Here is a 24586-nt window from a genome sequence, read left to right on the forward strand (position 1 = left end):
CCAAATTATCACAAATATGGGGAAGGAACTACCACTCCCTAACCCTCTCCAGTGCATCTGACACCCCATGGCCTCATATAGCTCTCAGGATATTTCCTACATTAGAGACCTTGTGTCTTATGTGAACAAAGGACGGATGAACTCCAGTCTTCCAAGCCTTTATTCACAAAGCAATAGCAAATGTTACAGCCCAAGAAGAAAATATGGGGAAACATTGCTTTAAGCTTTTATTTCTTCCCTCAAGTTTTTCCTTTCTGTTTAATTCATGGGGGCAAAATCAGACGCAAAGCCAATTAATATATTTATGAATATGTGAAGGCCACCCTGGAGAGGATCGCCAAATCCTCTGGACCGGCTACTTCAGCAGCGACCTATATAGAATGCTTACCCCTCTCACAAGCACACTCTTCTGTACTGGATTGTGTTCTCCAGGGAAAAAGATAACTGGTGAAGTTTTTCTATAAACTTTAAGAATTAATTTACTGAACTAATGCATGCTGAGTGGTGATTTGGTAGAAAGCACTACATACTAAAATATTAGTCCTTGAGAATAATATTTTAATGCTCTTTTTTTTGCCATTTTCAGAAAGCCCCTAAAGAAAAATATAGTGTAAGAAAGATGTTTTCAATTTTTTTCCATCAATTAAGCCAGGAAAGTGACATTGGTGAGCAAAAAAGAGGGGACAGAAATAAATAAAGACAAAAACAAAACCACGAGAATATGTTCCTAGTGCTCAGAATGGTGCTGGCAAATAGAAGCAGTTCAATAAAATATAATCCAAATGAAAACTGAAAACACTATTTCTAGGTTAGACTCCTGAAACATACTACCAGGACTCTTCCTTCTCATGATTATCATTTTGGTATCTGGCTCTCCCTCCTGCTCAGAGAATTTCTTTCTTTCTTTTTGACTTGAAGCTTTATTTTATTTTTATTTATTCATTTTAATTAGTTATATATGATAGCAGAATGCATTTTGAGTCACTATACACAACTGCAGCACAACTTTTCATTTCTCTGGCTATACACGATGTAGCATCACAACCTACGTGTAATTATACATGTACCTAGGGTAATGATTCCTTCGCATTCCATTCCACCATCTTTCCTGCCCCCATGCACCCTCCCCGCCCTCCCTCCGCTTTGCCCAAAGTTCCACTACTTTTCCCATGCTCCCCACCCCTCCCCATTGTGGATCAGCATCCACTTATCAGAGAGAACATCTGGCCTTTGGTTTGGGGGAACTGGCTTACTTAACTTAGCATGATATTCTCCAACTCCATCCCTTTACCTGTAAATGCCATGATTTTATTCTCTTTTAATGCTGAATAACATTCCATTGTGTATATATAACACAGTTTCTTTATCCATTCATCTATTGAAGGGCATCTAGGTTGCTTCCACAGTTTAGCTATTATGAATTGAGCTGCCATGAACATTGATGTGGCTGCATTACTATAGTATGCTGATTTTAAATCCTTTGGATATAGATCAAGGAGTGAGATGGCTGGGTCATATGGTGGTTCTTTACCCAGTAGATGATCTTCCCAGTAGCCTGGCATCTCAACTCTTGACTGGCTCTCCTCCAAGGACCCTGTTCCCTAACCTGTCCCTACAACTCACTTACACAAAAAGACATTGAATAATGTCAGTAGCAGAAAATTCACCCCTCCATGAACTTGATTTTTGAGATGTCTTCTTTACCTACCACTTGCTCTCCTTACAGTTTCCTCCCCCAGTCTCCCAACTCAAACAATTACCCAAGCCCCTCTGGTGGCTCCAACTCATTGACTTCTATCACCTTACTCCTGACCCTCACCTCTCTCGTATGTCATACCTCCCTTTTCCCAAAGTTGAGTCCATGTTCCATCATTACTGCAACTCCTTTATACTCCTTTTTCTCCCTTGCCCTCTCCTCATCACCTCTGCTTGGCTATATTCAACTTTCTGGGGAATTCCCCACTTTCACTGGAGCAACTAAACATGGGTGAAGAAAACCATTCACACTAATTGTTCTCACTTTTAATCCATCACTGACCTCAAGCCAGCCCTTAATGTTGTCTTGCAGTTTTGCTAGAAATTGCTAGTTTGTTAATCTACCTACTTCTGGACTGAATTTTTATCTCTTCTCTCCTCTAACCTCCACATCTCCTTCCTTCTCAAATTTAGTGGATACTCTTGCTTCTTATTTCATTGAGAACATCTAAATGTTCCCACACCCAAATCCACCAACCTATTATTATCCACCCCTCTATTCCACACTCTCCTGTTAAAAGGATAAATGCTTTGCCCTCTTACAAGGCCAGCTGAGCCACTGGTACACTGGACCCATCCTGTCACTGTTTTACAGCAGACTCTCTCTTCTGTGTCACTGGCTTTTCCCCTCCTGTAGGATCGTCCCCAGGAGCACGCAGGATGCTGAATCATTCTTCAGCCTGTAAAGACATCACTCCAACCCACATTGGATCTCCCTCTAAGGCTCCAGTTCTTGGTATCTTTCTTGTAAAAGTTCTTAAAATGGTTTTCTGTACTTCTGTTCATATTCTCTCTGGAATCCACTCCAATCACACTTCCAAATGCATCATGCCACTGAAATGACTCTCATTTGAGATCCACACGTCTGTCCTTGGATGGATAATGTTCTGTCCTTATACGATTCATTTCTCAAAAATACTTGACCCTTGTATCCATAGTCTCCTTCACAACATAGCTCTTCCTTTGGAGGCCTAGAGTCTCTTCTCTCTTGGCTCTCCTTCTCAGTCTCCTCATCTTCTCAATGTCTAAAGCTGGGGTTCCTCAGGGACCTTTCTTTATAATTCATTTTTCTAACTATAATCACTCCCTAAGTGATCTCAACCAATCCTATGGCTGATACGTGGTAACAAGTTTGGCTCTAGTCCTGACTTTTCCCTCAACTCCAGGTTTGTATAAACAACCTCCTAATTAACACCTTACACTTAACATGTCAAAAAACAAATTCTTTTCTCCAGGTTTCTACAGCAATTCCCCCTCCCCATCTAAATGGCGATCCATTTTCCAGTTGTCCAGAAACCTTTGTCTCCTGATACCTTTGACTCTTTCTCTCCCATCCCATATATTCCACCCACCAAGAAATTCTATTGGTTCTTTCCGAATGTGTTCAGAAACCAGTTACTCTCACCCAAGTCACAACATCCCCGCATGATTACTGCACTCCTCTCTAGTCTATTCTTCATATTTCAACATCTAATTTTACATAATGTAAATCAGATCACATCACTATCAATACAAAACCTTCCATGGCTTCCCATCTCAGAGTAAAAGCTAAAGTCCTTTAAAGAACTTGGGAGAACCTATGTGATCTGCACCCCTTCCTCCCACCTGCTCATCTCCTACTTTGCCTCTTCATTTGGCTCAATGGCTTCAACCACCTGCTCTCCATGCTGTTCCTCACCTTTGCCCTGAACATCGATGCCTCTATGGCCTTTGTGCTTCATCTGCCCCAGAGAGCAGAACTGATGACTACCTCACTTATCTCTGCCTCTGTTCAAAGACCACACCAGTTGTGGCATTTTCCTGACCTACTCCACATAAAAATCACCTCTGCTATAATCTCCTATCTTCCTCTCTCCCCATAACATCCTTTTATTTTTTTCCATAGCAGTTATTACTATAGGACATATGACATCTTATTGCCTATTGGTCCAGTACTTCTCTCTTACTCAGAATCAGGTGAGACCACCAGTGACTAGAATAGTGCCTGGTGCATATGAGGTACTCAAAAAATAACTGAAGAATAAATGAGCCAACATCATTATCATGATTATCTTTACTACTTAAATGAGAGGCTAAGAGCTTGAAGCACAGGAAGTGCATGCAGTGCTACAAAATAGAGTGAAATACAATGCAAAGCCAGGCAGCCTCGCCAGGAGACGGAGATAACAAACAGCCAGAACTGACTGGGAAGGCTGACATGCACTTTATGTGCTAAGGCCAAGGCTATCTGAGGAAAATCATTCCCTACCTTAAAATTTGGTTCTTAATCAAAGCTAGCACATGATCATAAGCAGCTTTTATTCCATGCAGAGCATTGCTATTCAAAGAGTTCTGTATTATTCTATTTCATCACTAATACCTGAGCCCACAAAAAAGGAATATGAATAATTAATAGAGGAGAAAGATAAAAAAAAAGAAAGGAGAAAATGTGATTTTCTTAAATCAGTAATTTTAAATCTTCTATTATTATTTTGTATATCATATGCCAACAATATCTTCCTTTCTCTTATCTTAGAGCTATTTCTCTATCATATTCTCTTTTCAAGTAGGAGAAAAAATACTCAAATAGTAATTTTAATCACTTAGTCACAAGAATTCAAAATAAAATAAATTTCAAGGTCATGTCATTTGTAGTATAGCAACTTATTAAATAGATGTTATCTTCCTTGAAAAGAATAAAGTGTTTGCGTTTATCATTTTTCAGCTGGGAACAGAATCTAATGTCACATTAAAATGTACAGATTTAGAATGTGAATTTGTACTGTATGTGAATAATAAAAAATACAATAAAATAGGGTGATATGCAATATGTGAGAAAATAATGTAAAGGATATTAAATATATTAATAGAACCTAGACATGGTGAAGAAGTTTTTAAAATTCAAGGATCTAACCATGTGTCAGCTGAAGATAGTCTATCAGTTCTAACCAGAGTAAAAGTATAAATAGAAATAGTCCTTTGAAAGAAGTGATTTACAGTAGAAGGGGTAGAGAGAGAAAAGGGGAGGGGAGGGGAGGGGAGGGGGGATAGTAGAGAATAATACAGACAGCAGAATACATCAGACACTAGAAAGGCAATATGTCAATCAATGGAAGGGTAACTGATGTGATACAGCAATCTGTATACGGGATAAAATTGGGAGTTCATAACTCATTTGAATCAAACTGTGAAATATGATGTATGAGGAACTATGTAATGTTTTGAACGACCAACAATAAAAAAAAAAAGAATGTAAAGAGAGAAAAATAAATAAAAAAGAGAGAACCTACAAAAAAAAAAAAAGAAAAGAAATAGTCCTTTGAGAAAAATAAAAATGTAATTGAAAGAAAAGTCTAAATTCAGAAAATAAAGCATATAACATAATATTAACTATTATGGTCTTTACTTGTTTTAAAATTTAATTCTATAGGCTGGAAACATGGCTCAGAAGTAGAGTTCTTTCCTACCATGGGAGTGGCCCTGGTTTGGTCCCCGGAACCCCCACAACAACAGCAAAACTTAGATCTATCCTATTGATTTACTGCAAGTCTTTATTTTTTCACTTTCATTTCACATCAATGAAACCGTCTGTGACTCTTTTTGTCTGTAGTTAGGTAGGTTCTCTATCATGGAGCTCACTCCCAGACCTAGTTTGTAATTCTTTATGATTACATAACTGCTGAATTTAAGATGAGCATGTAGTTTAAAATGTTCCCAACATACTACATTACCATTCCAGAATATATTAGAAAGTTAAATACATTTCATGAGATGCTAAAAGCAATATGCTTTAGACACCTGTACCATGTGTGTGTGTGGTGGGGGGGGGTGGTTCTGGGGATCAAAGACAGTCCTCACACATTCTAGGCTACACCCCATTCCAATACATGCACCGTTGAAAAAATTTTAGTTAAACGTGAAGAGACAACTTAATGTGAAACAAATGTAGGCAACGAATGCAGTTTAAATAAAATGCCTAAGTACTGACAATTAGAAGCAGAAGGGGGTAAAACCCGTGAAAATCAGTTCAACTTTTACATTTTTCTAGATTTATGAAGTATTTACTTCACTACACTTAAAACACACACACACACACGCACACACACACACACACACTACTGCCATAAGGGTTCAACTTACTTTACAGTGGTCATATTGGAGCTGTAAGGCTGGAACATCCCCTCCAAGAGGCATCTGTTTTCTAAGCTCTTCATCTTTCATATTCAGCCATTTGATCAGTTCTTCTAAAGACGCCAGCAACCTGTTCCACTTCTCGGCACTGGCCTCCAAATGGGCCCTGTGGAGAGAGAGAATACTGACCACATTTAGCAGTTTGGATTATATAATTCACAAAATTATAAACCTTCCTTTAGCCTAATAATCTTATATGACCAACAGCTGTTCATTTGTAGAAAAAAGTATTTCCTGTAAGAAATAGTTACTTTGAATCAGCTAAAATCTCTAAAGAATATGTTGTTAATCTTAACCAAAATTTAAGACATATACCTTCACACCATAGAGACAAGAATGTGAGGCTTTCAGGAAGGATGTTTGTGACATAATGCAAAATTAGAGACCAAGTGTTGGTAGTTTAGCTAGAATATATTTATAGTATATATGCACAGACAAATATTTCTCTCTCTCTCTCTCTCTCTCTCTCTCTCTCTCTATATATATATATATATATATATATATATATATATGGAAGGAGGAAGATAATTATATGCATATAAAATGTTTACAGAGGTACAGACCAAATGTGGATACCACTGAAAACAAAGTAAACACCAATCATTTATACAGAAACACACACACACACTTGTACTATCTGAATATTTACATAACATTTTTCTTTTCAAAAGTAAAAAACCAAACCCCCCCAAAATGACTAATCTTTGGGAAATAATACCACTACTGCCTTGACATCTGTTACAACCAAACAAAATACTGAAAGCTGAACATTATCAAAATTGAGCTCAAATTATTGGACAACAATAAAGCATTGCTTGGCCAGGATACCATTTCACTTAAGTCTGATTGATGTCCACTGACAAATGGATATTTGCATAAAAAGAACTGGGCAATAATCATTATTATAGTAATTTATATTTTTAAAGGTGATATCTTTGTTTCAATAATAATTTTTATTTTTAGCATGGAATTGCACCCTCAGATCTTTAAGAACTTCATAACCACTAATATATGTTTTTGTGGATCATGTTTAAGTATGAGCAAAAGCTCTTGAGAATCAAAGTGCAGAATCACAAATTCCATCCTGCTCTTGTTAGGGCTCTAGAGAAAGTCCACATAGGCAGCCTCAAACCTACAGGTGGGTTGGATTTGAAAATATGGATCAGTCAAAAGAGACTCCAGAGACTCAAGGAATGGGGCTTTCCTCAGTCATGCATTACCCCAGTGGACAACCATGTATGTGGACCCAAAGACTAATCTAAAGAAATGGAATTATCTTGATTGTCTATGGTCTTTCAGGTTAGAGGGGCAAGGCTGATTAAACACAGATGTAGCCTTCTTACACAATGGCTTACAAAGACTGAAGCCCATGACAACTCACATGGGACAACCCCGGCTACGAGAAACCACTGTTGGCCATGCTGCATATCCTCTCATATGAAACTCTGAATGTCAAGACATTCGCACTATGGTCCCCACCTCCAGAAATCGGCTCTTTTCCTTAGTGATATGGAACCAGCCAACCAGGAACAGATACTACTGTCTAGCAAACCTCTCCATGATTTCTTTTTTTGCACATTTGATCTTCCTGAGCCTCTTTCTCAATGCTAACGGCTCTGCTACAGTTAATTCAAACAAATATACCCTCATTGATCACATGACATGATAAACAGATAAACAACAACATCATAAGTCTTGGCTAAAAAGTTCATAATGTTTTCAGAAGAACAAATAGAAATCTGACTTGTCTAGTATATCTTGTTCATCTCTAATTCATAAAATAATAACTTTAGTCAACCAACCAATATGCTTAGCTAAAAGAAGAAATTGAAGCCCTGCATTTCTTTTAAAATACCACAAACCAGCACTGGCACTCATATACAATACACACAGAAGGCCAGTTATTGTGCCATCTATTCACAGTGCCACTCCACTGGCAGCTCGTGACTATAAAGCAAACTACTCAAACTCTAAAATCTCATTCAAAGAGGGTAGGTATGAAATAAGAAATAATTTTGTGATACAGAAAGAAGTTCAAAGCATTTTATAATTCCCTAAAATTTGTATGATCAGAAATTTATTTTATTTTCTTGTATATATTATCATTTCTGTTTGTTCCACAGGTGCCATTACTGATCACATTTTACAAAATTGTGCTTTAACAAGGTCCTGATTCTGCTTGAGCTCCAGCTTTTCTATGTTTCTATTGATCAATTTTAAGCCAAATATGTAATTACCTTTCCCTGGTAAACAATAATTTCACTTGTCACAGAGCACAATTAAAAAATTTCAATTACATTAATTGAAAATTCTCTCTGTCATTTTAAACCACTTTGCTATGGAACTGAGATACTGCAATTTCTTTCCTATATTTTTAAATACAAAATACAGCCAGAAATCAGAGGTTCTTGGTCAATCAAGAAGTGCTTGAGTGTCGCTATGTGCAAAATCACTTATGCACATACCTGGACCTATTACTCAACATTTGATCCTGTGTCTTCAGTACCTGTAGTTTAACTCATTAATCAATAACTAAGCCACACATTGTATTCCTTTGAAATCCAATTTCACACGTATACTGAAGAGTGCAGAAATGTCTTTTCCAATGCAATTAACTCTTCTGACTACACAGAAATAATGGAATTGATCGTCAAACTTCATGGCATTCAGCACCTGAAGCACCATCTATAAATATGAAGGCAATACTTTTTAAAAGAGATGCCAAAGTGGCTTTGAAATAAAAAGGAAAATATTGGGGGATGTGCTTCTCTACATCTTTAACCTTCCCATAGTTAAAAGCAAACTCATCTGGTAGAATCTTCGCCTGGTAAATCTATTCTGGTTATTTTCCAATAGATTCTACCTTCATGTTTGGTAGATTACTACCATATGCCCAAATAAATGTGTGCTTCTGTAGGAGCCTTCCGTGTTCCAGTTGCATTTTAATTCTTTCATCTTCAAAGATAAAAGCCTTTTCATGGGCAGTGGATTGAATGCTTTGTAAGAAGAAACCTTAAATTTGTGTTGGACTTTCTGAATGTTACTATAAACATTTTAAAATGTAAACCTCTCGAGACGACAGATAACAGGTCATCAATCATGATTTCAGAATCTTTACTTTAAACATTGCTTTATCTCACACGTATCTGTGGGAACTCACATTTTTAAATAATTGACTTTTATTAACTTCCCTGCTTGCAGTTTATCCTTTGGGTACTTGATGTACCCAAATCAATGGATATTTATATACATATATCCATTAAACTATATTTAAGTGAATACTTATAAAAAATACAGTGCATAATCTTGTTAGAAGATAATGATCCATAAAAATAGTACTTCATTATTTACATAGAGTAGAAATAGATCTACAAAGGGAATTATAACTAATATCTGTTTTAAATCACAACAGTTTCCACTTTTCAAAGAAACTATATCTTCAAACAAGTTATTATTCCTTCTCCAGTGGACAGACATAAAACTGGTGTGAGTGATGAGCGAGTGGGGAAGGGCATTTGTTGAAACAGTTTTTCATGTATTCAGTACATATATTTTTGGAGTGCCCATTCTGTTCTCAGGTATGTTTCAGAAACAGAAAGCCATGCTATCAAAGCTCTAGGGTCAAGAAAGGAGAGAGTCAAGTGAACAAACATACTTCCAAGGTAGGAAACCTGATAACAGCTTCAGGAAAAACTGTGGATCAGAGAAGTGGGGACTTCCTTAGGAAGCAGTGGTGAGAATTTGGAATACAAAGACCAAGCCCTTTTACACTCTACTCTCATCATAGGTAACACTCAAGAAGGCAGAGATGAATGGCCCTGATATATCTGTAGACAAGTAAAGATACATTTGGAAAGTAGGTTGACCAAAGAATACAACGACCCATGTTAACAGGAGACAAAGACATAGTACTTCCTATTGTGTGAGGACTGCACAGAATTAAACCTCACATTTTACTACAGATGTCATTTCTTTTTGGTTTGTGGTAAACCTCACGTATTATAAATTAGGCAGTAATAAAAGAGAATACCTTAATTAATTCAAGAAAAATAGGCAACATTAAAAGAGGATTATTCCTGTTCCCAGAAGGGAATTAAGACCTACCAGGAAAAAAGAGCCAAGTCCTAGGAATTCAGTCTGCACTGAATAGAAAGACAAAGCTGTCTCCTGATGTGGTGTCTACTGGCAGCATGTGACTATTTAAACTTAGGCTAAGTCAAGTTGATAAAATTTGAAATTCGGTTCATTGGCTGCACTAGCCACATTTTAAATGCTCAATGTGTCACATATGACTCGTGGCTACTGTGCTGACCACAGCAGATACAGACCATTTCCATCATCACAGAAAGTTCTACTGTAAAGCACTGTACCAGAGGGAAAAAAGAGACGAAAGTGGTAGACTCTTCCTCTAGTACAGCTGGGAAAAGGGAATTTCAGTAGTTTTATAATATGGTTAACAAAATCATCTCTCTAAGGCCAAAAGTGGTGACAATGACATTGAAAAATGTGATAGCATTAGATGTAAATGATGATGTTAAAGGTTAATCTCTTCTGAGGGCTTTGAAAAAGGTGCCCTGCATTTTTAAGAGGCTCATAAAAGAAAGGGAAGATAGAATTTTATCTTTGAATTCTGTTTTCATTAGATTTGACAACTTCACTGGCCTTTAAAATCATAAGTTAATAAGGATCTACATTCAGTATCATTAAGCTGATAAGTGGGTATTTAATTAACATAATCAGACATTAAATAAATTAAACATAAAATTTAAACCATGTCCTTCACTGTCCTGAGTTTATTAGTATATTTTCAATTCACTTTTTTTCCAGTGAGTATAAAACATCACAAAGTCCCTAAGAGCCCATCTTCTAGCTGAAGTTACAAATCTTTATGTATCTCCACTTATACTGATATAAGTGAAATATATAATCATATGTATTGTTTTTAGATTGCTAAAGAATATTGGGCACATTAGATTTTGGTATTTAAAAAGCTTAGTTGTACTCATCCAAAGAAAGGAAAAAGTCATTTAAGTTAGTAAGCCACATGTCATTTCGTTGTTCCAGGGACCACATCATGGTCAAAAGAGGTAATGCCTGGCAAGCACTTACAGTGAATCTGGCACGTAAATATTCAATAAACATTGGTATTCTTTTTCCTAAAAATGGTATGTTAAATTAGAGCAAATGCCCCTGCCATGACAACATCAACCTCAACACAAAAAATAATTTGAAATACAGAACCCACGTGTATCACACACTCCAAGGAGCTGGGTGGTGAGGATCAATGAGATGACCTTATCTTCAGAAAAGAATGCAGCAAGACCACCTGCAGAGAGGAAGGTTTGGAGCTAAAGAGGAATGAAATCTTTTCAAATAGGCAAGGTAGTGAATATGATAAGAATTATTCAGAATCTAAATACTAAGTATAAGTAGAAAGTTTCAAATTATGGTAGAAAAAAAATGTTAACATTTCTCAGGCAATGTTAGGCAGCCCGAGACAAAAAGCAGGGAACAGAATGGGTCTGGGCATCATCTGGTGTCAGAGATTTGAAAAATAGAAGTGCAGGCAGAATTGGGTATTCAATTCTGACTTTACTAAAATGTCTTAGAGTGAACTTCAAGCTGGACAGAAGGGGTTGAAGCAGTTTGAAATGAGAAAAGTTCAAGCAACTATAGATTAGAGGAAAGAGATGTGAAGGGATGAAAGGGGTGAGGTGGGGGGGGGGGAGGCAGAGCTCTGTGGTACCACACTTGTCTAGCGTGCAAGACGACCTGGGTTCCATCCTGGGCACCACAAAAACAAAACAAAACACACAAACAGGAAGAAGGGAAACAATAAAAAGAATGCTAAGAATTCCACAGTTGAAAATACTGGAAGAGGCACAATTTTAAACAATTTACAGGTAGTTGGAATAGGGTAAATTCATTATGCATACAACACATAGGATCACACTGGATAAGATTATAAAGGTAGATAATTGTAGATAAATGGTCCTGGTATTTAATAAGCTAACGGAGAAGGGTGCCTCTCTCTGGAGAGGGACTATCACTTTAATGTGAAGCAGAGTATTTATTGATGCTATTGTAAACAATTCTGATTTGTTACAAAAGAGGTCTCTTTTCTAATAGGGAAAAACCAATCACATGCCGATACACATGGCCCAAGTGGAAACAGTCAAATAAAATGTGTGCTTTGGAGAACAGCCTGTCTCCTGAAACCATCTCAGGGATGCCAAGATGACATGGGAATAGTAGCTGAGTCTCATGATGGCCAGGTCTATGGGAACAGAATACAGATGAAGGCTTTTAAAGATAAAGTAAAAAGAAGCCTGGAAATTAAAATAAAACGTCATCAGTATGGATATTGACAAGAATGACAGGTGAGAAAAAGATGGAGAATAAAAAGTAGAATGTTAGAAGCAACAAGACGTGTACAAGAGGGCCTTTCCACCAGCTTCCTCCTATACATGAGGAGGAAGTAGGAGGAAGACAATGAAAGGGTAGAAAAGTGGATATGATCATTCTAAGAGGCTGCTGAGAGATGAAGAAGCAAGGCTTGGTTAGCAGCCACAAGATTCCAACTTCCTTCTCATTCCTGTGTGAAGGGCTCCTGTCTCAGCCAAAGCACCTTCCACACCTGGTTTATGGCTCTCATTTTGGGGTCTGGTGTCCATAGCAGTTAAGTACTTAGGATGGAAAATGAGGAAATTAACCACTATTAAGGAGTCTTTCCAAGTAAAGTAGATAATCAAGGGAAAGGGCAACTTTCAATTAATTACAGGGGAAAGTGATGGATGAACTTAACAGAAACATTAACAGGAGAATCTGGTTACAGAAGAACCCAGTGTATGGAGTACACTGGGCTTTAACGGACCCCGAGGAAAGAGCAGAGGAGCAGAGCTGAACAGGGAGCTCCCTAGTAATCAGTGGCATAAGGATGAAGGAGGCAGGAGGCCAGGGCAAGGCTGCCTCCACATACTTGCTAGTGAGAACTTTCCCCCACTCTGTGGGAAGGGATTTTTCTCACTAAACACACTCTGGCCTCTTCTCTACCCTTTCACTCACTCATTCCCTGGTAAAGGTAGTGACAAATCTGCTCTGCAAACATAGGGAGAAGGAACAGATGTGTTTGGGTCTGTTCTTTCCTCCTGAGAACAGGCCTGCAGACAGTTCTTTTCTACTCTTCCTTGTGACGTCTTCCACTTGGGAAGCTACTTTGACCATGACTACTGGGGATTCTGCATCATTAACAGCCCTGCTCAACTCTCACCCTAAGCTAATCCTCCAACCTGCCTCTGCCAGTAATGTCCACGGCATTAAGGTTCTTACTGATGCACATTTTTCATTTGTGCTTGTTTGGAATCCAGCCAAGAGAGAGGGAAGCTATTTAGTGTGGAACTCCTTAAAAATTCCCAACATTAGTGACTAAGATAAAAAAAAAAAAAAAGATGGTAGGAAGAATTTCTACATCTTCTGAATTAACTAGTGCAGCATGAAGTGGTAATCAATGAGAATAATAATAGCTAACAATTAGGGAGCACTTACCATGTGCTGTTGCAGGCACTTTAGAAAGGCTAATTTCATGAAATACGGATGCAAGAGTTACTCTTAATCCACATATGAGGAAACTGAGGCTCCCACAGGTTCATAAGCTGCCCATGATGGCCTAATTGCACAATGGCTAAGCCAGTGTTTGAAAACAGTCAGGGTTGCCCCAGAGCAGAACACTATTAGACACTATGCTGTGCCACTTATTTCTGAGCTGTGCTATCTATATGAGAATTCACTACTAAGAAATAATAAACCATTTTCTTTTATAAATATCCAAATAATCATGAATGTTAATGTAATTAAATTTTCCATTTTTGTAGGTAAAAATGAAGACTAAATCATTCACTTTGTTAGCTAATCCTTGTGAAAGCACTGGCAGGTCAACATAGACGTAGATGATAGCCCCCCAGCTCTTACATGCTCAAGACCATTATGTTTAATGATGTGGTAACAGCAATGGTGTTTTTCTCTCCTGGGCTCTATTTTTACTTCATCACTTCCCATTCTATCTCTTCAGCCCTCTGCAATCAGGTTTCTACCTCCTGGACTCTGCAGCTCTCATCTAGTCCACTTCTTCAAGCAGCTGACCCTGTGACCTCTGCCCTTCTCTGAAATCCCCTCCTCCCCTGGCACATGACAGCCCTCTCTCCTGCTGCATCCTCTTCCAGGACAGCCAGTTTTCAGCTTCTTCTACTGGTTTCCCTTTCCTTTACCCATTCTTCCTGTATCAGGGTTTCTCAGGATTTTTTTACCCCCCCTCCCACTTCTAATGTTTTATCCTTTTGGATAATTAACTCACAATAATTACCTGCCACCTCTGTCTGGACTCCCTGACCCCACTATCTCACCTGTCTTCTTTGCCTACAAGAATCTTTTGAAAAGAAGATAGCCTGGCTTTGGAGTCTGAGGCAGGAGGATTGTAAGTTTGAAGTCAGCTTCAGCAACATAGAGATCATCTCAAAAAAAAAAAAAAAAGTAAATAAATAAAAGGGTGGGGGCTGAGGAGGATGTAGCTCAGTGGTAAAGCACCCCTGGGTTCAATCCCCAGCACCAAAAAAAAAAAAAAAAAAAAAAAAAAAGAGCTATCCATCTATCCATGCATGTAAACTGAATTCTATACACTCTCCTTTCACTTTCCTCGATGCTAAAAGGGTCATTTAAGCAGGTCCTCCTGTCTTCAGAACCAGGTTCATCCAATGCAAGCTTATTAGTTGTGTGAGAAGGATTTTTCCAAAGTTTCAAATGAATTCTGTTGCCTAAATGGCTCCCAATTCCATCACCAGTGGAACACAACCTGGTATACACAGGGGTTCCATGACTGGCCTCTCATCTCTCTCTCTACCTTTTCTCTAGCCACCACTGTATTTCCCCACCACACTAGCCACAAATTCTATTTCCAGCCAGACTACACTTCTTAGCTTTTATGTAATTTGTCTTTTCAAACCTGTTCAGTTGCCCTTCACCAGTCCTCACTCAGTCTGTTTGGGGAAGGATTACATGTCTTCCAAGGCCCAGCTTAGGAATCACCTCTTATGAAGCCTTTGTCATCGGAAGTGACAGTAACCACTTTCCCCTTGGAGCTCTACATTCACCTGACAGATGTGTAAGCCCCTAGGGGTAGGGACCTCATTTTATTTATGATAAATGATGCCTTAAACATAGAAGTAAGTTTTTATTAAATGCTTGAATAAGTGCCTGAATCTCATGAGGTAGGTTATCAGGCTAAATACTGTTTTAATTCATTATCATATTGGTTCATTACCATATTTTGTGGGAATGTCTGATCTGTCTTGATGCATAAGTCCACCAAAACAAGCATATAATAGTCTCCAACATCTAAAAATAACTGCTTTACTTATTTGTTAATATTCCAAGTGTAGCTTATGAGCTCTTCTTTTCAGATTAGAAAAAAAATGTGACTTGATAGGCAAGAGCTCCCAAGAAAGACCCACAATTTCTGGGACCAAAGCTTTCCACTTGGAATGATCTGTTCATGATGTAGGCTACCATTCAATCCTTCTAACTCAAGAACTCATCCTTTAAGCTCCCAAAATTCCAGCACTTGTGTACAATCTTCACCAAAGCAACCCTACGGCTTTCAGTTCTTTAGCTTAGATATTGCTTTTGCTAGATCCTCAGTGAATGCTTTCACTTTTAATATTTTTATTTGTTTATATTTATGAGGAACAGAAAGTTACAACCAAATGGGACCTAGTCAGTTGAAAATTCAAGCCTTATTCAAGTTCAGTTTCTCACTGTACAGTACTCCCTGACTTTTCTCCCATTTAAAAAAAAAAATAAATATATATAGTTGGCTGATGCTGCTAATTTTCAATGGGATCTTTAGACAAGGAAGTCCTTACCATGACCCCCTTTCCTTCAGAAAGAGGAAATGCAAATTCCTCACAATGAGCCCAGTAGAATGAACACATTACAGAGCATCTTCTCGGAAAGAAGTTTTTAAGAAAATCATCCACAATTAGTAATCAGTGAAGATTTCTATTCTCTGTGAAATCATTACATAAAATCCTAAAGCCACCTGAAACAGACCCACTGAGCCAACCTTGTATATGAAAAAAATAGATCCTAAATTGAACAGGCCCTAACTAGATTAAGAAACAATCGTTTTCTCATTCAATCTTTGCAACAATATTGTGGGTTAAATATTTATATTCTAATTTTGTAAATTTCAGAGGGATAAATTTGCCCAAGATCAAGAGAATAAATCAGAGGCAAGTTAAAGGCTGGTGTGATGGCACATGCCTGTAATCCCAGCTATTCAGGAGACTGAGGCAGGAGGATCACAAGTATGAGGCCAGTATCAGCAACTTAAGAGACCCTGTCTCAAAATAAAAAAAAAATAAAATAAAATAAAAATGACTGGGAATGTAGCTCAATGACAGAGCATTCCTGGGTTCACTCCCCTGTACTAGGAAAAAAAATTCAAGTTCAAGATCCTTTTGTTTTAAAGTCCATGTTTCAACACATAATATAACAAAAGAAAGTGATCTAGGAATTCCTACAAATATTCTTCTTTGGAATTTTTGCTTGATAATCCATTCTTCAGCCAGTATCCCCTAAACTTATATCCAGTTGGAAACTATCTATCATCTAGTAAATATGACCTTAAAATAATCCTTACCCCTAATAACACTCATCTTGTCACTCTGAGTGATTTCTCAAGGCTTCTTCCTGGCCAGAATTCTGATCCTAAGGTTCATACTTATTTAATTTAATTCTCTCCAAATGGACATGAATCATCAGTTTTCCATTTTAGTGTCTAAATGAGATATGTTATCTATATAAATACAGCTTCAAATATGATGCAAAAACAACATGGTGAAGCAAAATTTGTTTAATACCAAGAGTCAAAAAGATCAAGATTCGAATACTGGCTTGGCACAAAACTTGGAAATTTCCTCATATTAATTAAATCTCATTTCCTCATGCAAGAAAGGATTTTTATCATCCACTTTACTAGGATTTGTCAAGCACAGTCATGCATCACTTATGAACAGGTACACATTCTGAGACACATGCCATTAGGCAATTCTATCATTGTGTGAACATCAGAGTGGACGAAAACAGAAACTGAAATGGCCACAACATCACTAGGCAATCTAATTGTCATATATACAGTTAGTCCTTGATAGAAAACTTTGCTATAGGGCGTATAACTATATGCGTAATGTGTGTAAAGATCCTTAAAGGTGGTGCACACTTGTAATCTCAGCTCCTCAGGAGGCTGAGATAGGCAGATTCCAAGATCAAGGCCAGCCTGGGCAATTTAGTGAGATCCTGTCTCAAAATATAATTAAAACAGGCTAGGATGTAGCTCAGTGGTAGAGCACGCTGGGTTCAATTCCCAGTACCACAAACAAAAACAAAAACATCCTAACATAGTACTTGGTAAAGAGTAAAGTCAAATAGTAATTAACAGGTACTGGTAACTATCTTGGTATTGCTGTTATGAGGTTTAAAATATGATGTGCACATTTGAGAACAGTGAGGAACAACAAATAGAAGGGATTGAACATAAATGAGATTAAAATTATAATAAAGAAAACAATCTTCGCATTTAATCTTGAACTCTTTCTAGAGGGTAGCATGGGTGGTGGACTGCCCTTTCTTTTTCTGATATACAAAAATCAACCCCCGGCAATATTTTTATTTTGATAGCAACTATTCTGACCTGATGCTAGCAGATTTTGCTTTCAAGTCGTTCCATCTTTGGTTCATATCATCCAGTCGATGCTGAAGCATAGTAGCCTCCTCAGAGTTTCCCAAAGCTTTTACCATCTTCTGCCTGTTTCCATCAATGCTTTTAAATATGTCATTATGGGCATCAATTTCCGCCTGGATGTCCTAAGGAGAAAAAAGCAAAGAGAGAATGCAAACGTTAGACCTTAGTGTCAACATTGCTGGGAAGTTTTATATAGTGCTTTGATTTTTATGTTTGCAAATGAGTTGCTTTCAAGCAAAATAATTCATTTTACCTTACATAACAATTTCATGTGTTTCTACAACTCTCACATTGAAAATAATAGTCTTGAATCTTTAATATTTTTGCTCATTACATCTTAAAACCTGAACTTATTATAATCTAAATTTCATGCATCTGTCATTTAGATGTCACAATTTTAGACTACATAATTGTTAAATCTTTGAATATTGGTTAATGGTTAAACATATCTCTTCTTCCCTTTACACATGGGCAAAATTTCCCTGAAAATGTGAAGTTTTACATAGGTCATTAAGATATTATATAATTTTAAATGCTTTCTACCTTTTGACAAACTAATAGTTTTCACTCTTTCAATCTTACAATTTTTATTCTAAAATTACAAAGAACACTTCATATATGTTTGTCTTCATTAAGAAAGAAAAAACAGTAAAATAATATTTTGTTCAATTATCACATGCTAGGCAGGTTCATTTTAATAAAATTAATTTTGAGTGGAAGATAAAATGAGAATTATTGTAAATAACAAAATCTGATTAAGACTTTAGGAAAGTATTTGGCAATTTACAACAAAATCTGTGAAACTATTGTCAAAATAAAAAAATTAATTTTTAAAAATGTTAACCACATTAAGAGTTTTAAAGTAAAAAGTTGTAATAATATATTAATGATAATATAATATTAAGTTTAAAAAGAAGTGCACAATTATGCATTACAACTTAGTTTTTAAAATACATATTTAGGTTACATATTTGTGTATAATTGAGCATGCACATTAAAAGACTATGAAAAAGACAAAAGAAATCCAAAATCAGAATAGTATAATCTCTATAACAGGATTACAGTTTTTGTTTTCTTCTTTATACTTCTGAGTTTCAAAGAGTTTCTACCAAAAAAAAAACCCAAAAAAACAAAAAAAGGGCTTTTTTTTGTAAGCAGATAAATTATAAAATGTTATAATTAGATAAATGTTAATTGGGGGGGTGCACGCTCTGAGTATTGAACCCAAAGTTCACACATACTAGGCCAGTTCTCTGCCACTGAGTTAAACCCCAGAGCTATTTTTTGTTTTGTTTCGTTCCCTTTTGTCTTTTTGAGACAGGGTCACTAAATTGCCCAAAGTGGCCTCAAACTTGCAATCCTCCTGCCTCAGTCTTCCAGATTGCTGGGATTACAGATGTGCAACAGCACACTTGGCAAATGCCACTAATTTAAAATTTAAAATGTAGAAGATCTGATCTATCTTTTTACTACTCTCCTAACAAAAGCCTGTCATTGTAACTATACATATTAATTTTCCTGAATTAAATAGAAGCAGCCTTGTTGTGACAAACTCTGGTGTGACAGCCACTAACAATCAATAAACACAAACAAAAAAACAGACACCTGAGGGGCCATGAGGTGTGTTGCTGGTTTCCATGGAAATAACTGTTAATGTTAAAAAGCAACCTAGCAGAGAAGTAGGCAATTAATCTGAATTAGCAAAAGAAGAGCAAACTCTTAAACACCATAATTTTACTGCTCTTCTCATTTTCAGTTTTATTTTATAACCCTCTGCTTCTTGTCTGAATGTTTGTGTCCCCCTAAAAATACATATGCCACAATTCTAAGCCTGCAGTCCTAACTTACTAACTCAAGGTTCTCAAATTATGCATGGAAAATGACAATTTCATCACTATCTTAATTTGAGATGCTTACATTCTCAGTGGGAAGAAATGAAAAAAAAAAAAAGAAAATGAAAGAAAAGAAAAAGTTCTGTTGAAAGTTTCTGGGGGCTGGGAATGTATATCAGTGACAGAACTCGTGCCTAGCATGTGCACAGCCCTGTGTCCATCCCCAGGACCACACACACACAAAAGTTCTTTGGTATAATACCCTGGACAACATGGTTTCCTGGATGAAACTATTCGATTTTTTGTGTGTCCTAAAATGCATTTTAAGACATCTCAAAAGATGTGTGTGTGTGTGTGTGTGTGTGTGTGTATGTGTGTGGTTAGAAGACAATATTTGTTACTCCATACATTTTTATGATTTTCATTTTTCTCAAGAAACTCAGTGATACAATTTGTTCTCCATTTGCTCTCTATTGCCAAGGAGAACCTGGCCTTGAATTTCCTGTAGCAGTTCCTAAACATGGTATTCAGAGGACCACACCTAAAATCACAAGGCAGCTTCAACCCTCACATCCTGATGCTGCTGGCTCCGATTGCTTGCTTGTTCCATATTCAAGAGAAAGCAGAAAGACTGAAGTGCATTAACACGCATAAGTAGTTTTATAAGCTTCACAAAAGTATTCTCCAGCATCAGGAAGTTTGGATACTATGAGCAGGAAGCATATTTGCCTCCTTACATCATATCAGGTGAAGTGTTTTCAACCCCGGAACAATGATGAATGGAATAAAAGAGCAGCACTGCGGAACTGGCCCAGCCATGACGCTAAGTTCTTCTGGGAGGCTCTCCTTAAGAGCACTACCAGTGATCCCAGGTCCAGGCTGGAATGCAACTTCCAATATGTGGAAAACCCTTCCACATATGCACATCATCAACAGTTAGGAAGAAAATCAACAACCAGAAAATGATCAAAGAAAAGGCAATCAGCATACATTATTTTGTTTTATTTAACATTTGGTGGCATATTTACTTGGCCAGATACCCTAAGAACTCCTTAAAAAGAAAGATCATCTTACTATTTCTTGTGTATCCTTTGCAGTCTGTTACATGGAATGAAACTAATGTAAAATAGAATAGTAGGCAAGACATAGGTAAATGTGCAAATGTGCGAGTTCATCTTGAGTGAGTGGCAAAGCAGCCAGGAGAACACAAAGAATCAGAATGTAGTGATTGTAAAACAAACTTTAATCTGGGACACCTAAAATTACGTATAAGACTGTACAGCAAAGTTTTCATGGGAAACTTAAGACTCAAATGATCACTCTCCTCCATAGATGCACTCACTACTTTAAAATCTAAATGTCGGCACAGCACCCTGATGTAGCATCAAATGATGACGTGAAGTTCCACGACAGTTTTACTCTTACTGCACAGCTGGGAGACTTGGTTTTGCTGATGATTACCTCTGTCACCTGTAAACCCTTTTGAAGGTTAAATAGCATTAAATGGTTACTGAAATATATGAGAATGTAATCTACCTAGAAGCACAAAGCAATGATCTTCCAAGCATTTAACTTAAGTCAGTCATGTGCATCCCAGCCAGAGCCAGGCACTCAAACAACTGGATGTTAGAAATGTATGAAAACAGGGCAGGAGAAACGTATGAAGGATTCACTTGAAAAGGAGCTTTCAAGAACATAAGTATAATGTAGAAGGTTAAAAATAGCCAAGGGTTAAGAAAAGGAGGACCACATATTTTTCTCTAACTAAAACTCCATCAATTGCACGAGATGCAAACTTTCAGAACTACCCTCCAAAAGACAGCTACAAAAGCTAAAAGAGATTTTCCTCAGGGTCTTTCTGGGAACAAGAACCACTCTCCAGGTCAACACAAACTCCACAAATAAAAGAAAACATTCATTGGTAGAACCAACTCTGCAAACATTCATCTATTTATTTACTCACTCTTTATTTAACAATTGACATTCGAATCCCAATTTTGTTTTTACCTGGACATTCCTCAAATAATGTAACCCACAGAGAGGTTAACTGGAAATACTTTAAAATGGATACCACATCAATTCTATTTATAATGTTTAATAATGAAATAGTCTATAGCTAGATAAGTAGAATTATTTCTTCAGACTATAACACATAGAATTCTGAGAAGAAGCAGAGAGTTGGAAGATTACCACCAGAAAGTCTTCCTTAACTAAACTGCCGCTAGGACAGAAGCATCCTGGGTTCTCATTGACATAATCTTGCTTTATTTTTGCACAGCATATTTACCCAACCCTACATGGCCATAGCAATGTTTCCTCTGGAGGAGTTCTGACCTGTTCTGAAGGTGAAGTGAGACTAGCAATAATTTCTCTACTCTATCCCACAGCTCTGGCTAAATAAAGTTAACCAGGGCAGGAAATAAATCCACCCAGCCTTTCAAAATCAGACCAGATCGCCAAGATAGTTTAGGATCATCAGAACTCCACTTTATAAGTTTTGAACATGAAAAATCATAATTAACAAAGTCAGGTATTATCTAAATAATAACATAATAAATAAATTAAGATAATAACCAAAGGTTATTAAGTCATATGTAAATATGTTTTGCGACAGTTGGTTGAGGTTTCTGAGATAATGAGTAATTGTGATTTTTCATCTCAATTACTTTATTGATTTCAACCAATTATTTGATTAATTATTCTACATACTGCATTTCCTTTAAGCCACAAATCTCACAGATATCAATCACTCTAAATGAATCATATTAAGACCAATATTAGATATTTTCATAATCAAGTCTACAGTAGCCTTTATAAATAAGGAAATAAATGCCAATATGTTTTTTTCACATTATCCATGATCACAAATATACTTAAGACAATACAGTAGAAAATGTCTATTAAGCAGAATAAATGCACAATTCAGTGCACTTTCAAGATAATTTGGAACTGGGGGTGTGGTCAGTGGTAAAGCACTTGTGTAGCATGTGCAAGGCCTTGGGTTCAGAAAACAGGACCACACACACAAAACAAATTTAAACAAACCAATTTGCAATGATAAAGAATTATTAAACAAACTACATCTTAAATTTCAACACAGTAAACACTGCTATAAAAAGAAATTGCTTTCACAACCAAAAAAAGTTCCAAATCCTCAATTCTATGCCAATTGTTTCTAAAGCACACTATAATCAGACTGCATTAAAATATAGTGGCTTCCCTTTTAAGGTGTGACACCTGTAAAGTAGATAGGATCTGCACATGAACACAAGCTCCTAAGGAACACTTGCTATATGCTTCATGCAACCTAACTATTATGTCACATTGTTCCCCCCCAGTTAGATAAAGGTAATCAAACTGGAAGAGGCTTGACAACCCAGTCATGAATGACTGCATTTTAAATGTTTGAAACTACAATCCTGGGGTACCAACTCCTTAATTCCTGACCGGTGTCAAAGCAGTTCCTATTGCCCAGAAAGCTTCAATCTGTCTACACCACAAACTTGTACACACAGGCACACAATCTTCCTTCCTTCCTTGATCTTCAACTCAGCTTGTAAATCTCAGTTTATATGTAATTTCTCGTCACAAACACTGGGATTAATCATTCTTAGAGTTTCCTCTTCTTTTGCTTAATTACATACTTATCATTTAAAACTTCCTTGCTTAGCAGAGTGCGGTGGCACATGCCTATAATCCTAGCAGCTCAGGAGGCTGAGCCAGGAGGATCACAAGTTGAGACCAGCTTCAGCAACTTAGCAAGGCCCTAAACCACTCAATGAGACCCTGTCTCAAAACAAAAGAAAATTAAAAGGGTTGGGGATGTGAATCAGTGATAAAGCACCTCTGAGTTCAATCCCCAATAATGCCCACCTCCCCGCCCCCTGCCAAAACAAAAGGAAACCTTCGTTGCTTGAGTCTGCAGCCACCTTCTAGGCTGTGAGGTTGATGAGGGAGGGCCTCCTGTTGTCCACTCCATCTTTTTGCTCAGGGGATTTCAGAAAAATTTACTAAATATTGAATAAATGAGTAGGCCTTAAAGTGTCAAGTTTGGTGGGTCTCACCCAGGATACACCTGTTTTAAAATTAGACATTTCAAATTAATCAATACAAATTGTGATTGAAATTTTAAGAAATTACAGTCATCCCTTAGGAGGTAAATGCTTACAAAAAGTGAAAAAAAAAAAAAAACCCTTAGAGGTGGTTTACATTTAAAGATATTGTATCATATCATTCAAAACCGCAAGAAGAGAGGAGTTTGACTATTCTATCACAAAGAAATGATAAATGTTTGAGATGATGGACAACCTAAACCTCCTGAGTTGATAGTTATGCAACATATAAATGTGCCAAAATATCACTCTGTACCCTATAAAGATGTGCAATTATCATCTATTAAAAATAGAAACAAAACCCTTAGAGAGCTACTGTTATCATTAATCATTTAGTAGCAGGGGTACATAAATTAATAAAAGCAACAGTCACTCAAAATGTCACTGAGCTAAAACCGTCCATTACTCAATCCTCTGTGACTACTAGGCAAAAAGAGCAGAGTGAACAGGCAAGTGGCTCTAGTAGGACAGTATGTTAATGGTGGTTAAAAGCCTGGCACAGTGGCGCACACCTTTAATCCCCACAGCTCTGGAGGCTGAGACAGAAGGATCACAAAGTTTAAAGCCAACCTCAGCAACTTAGTGAGACCCTAAGCAACTTAATGAGATCTTGTGTCTAAATAAAACATAAAAATGGGTTGGGGACATGGCTCAATGGTTAAGCACCCCTAGGAGCAAAAAACAAAAACAAAAAAGTAGTTAAAGCCATGAGACACTTACTTTAAGAAGTACTTTCAGGAGAAAACTAATTAAAATCAGAGTGGCAATAAACTACCCCACAGACTGGATTTCAATGAGGTACCATGGTGAACCAGCTTTTTGTCTCCTTTCAACTATGTGCTTCAACTGTCAAGACAGTCATCCCAGGGCCCATGGTCACATAGGCTCACCTTCATCACTCGATTAGAGGATTTGGACCTGCT

The 24586-nt window shown here is 37.1% G+C and overlaps 1 protein-coding gene across 5 annotated transcripts in view; it reads right to left on the reverse strand.

Annotated features, from left to right (window-relative positions):
• The window catches only part of Utrn (utrophin), a 514146-nt gene that overhangs the window by 137088 nt on the left and 352472 nt on the right, over positions 1-24586 (reverse strand). For all 5 annotated transcript variants that reach the window (XM_026397636.2, XM_026397635.2, XM_077801941.1 and 2 more), the window contains 2 exons: positions 17669-17841; positions 5875-6031 (listed from right to left, as the gene is read on the reverse strand). In XM_026397636.2, the coding sequence (XP_026253421.2) occupies positions 5875-6031; positions 17669-17841 (330 nt within the window). The remainder of the gene's footprint in view (positions 1-5874; positions 6032-17668; positions 17842-24586) is intronic.

The sequence above is a fragment of the Urocitellus parryii genome, chromosome 8 (genome assembly GCF_045843805.1).
Source record: "Urocitellus parryii isolate mUroPar1 chromosome 8, mUroPar1.hap1, whole genome shotgun sequence".
Lineage (NCBI taxonomy): Eukaryota > Metazoa > Chordata > Mammalia > Rodentia > Sciuridae > Urocitellus > Urocitellus parryii.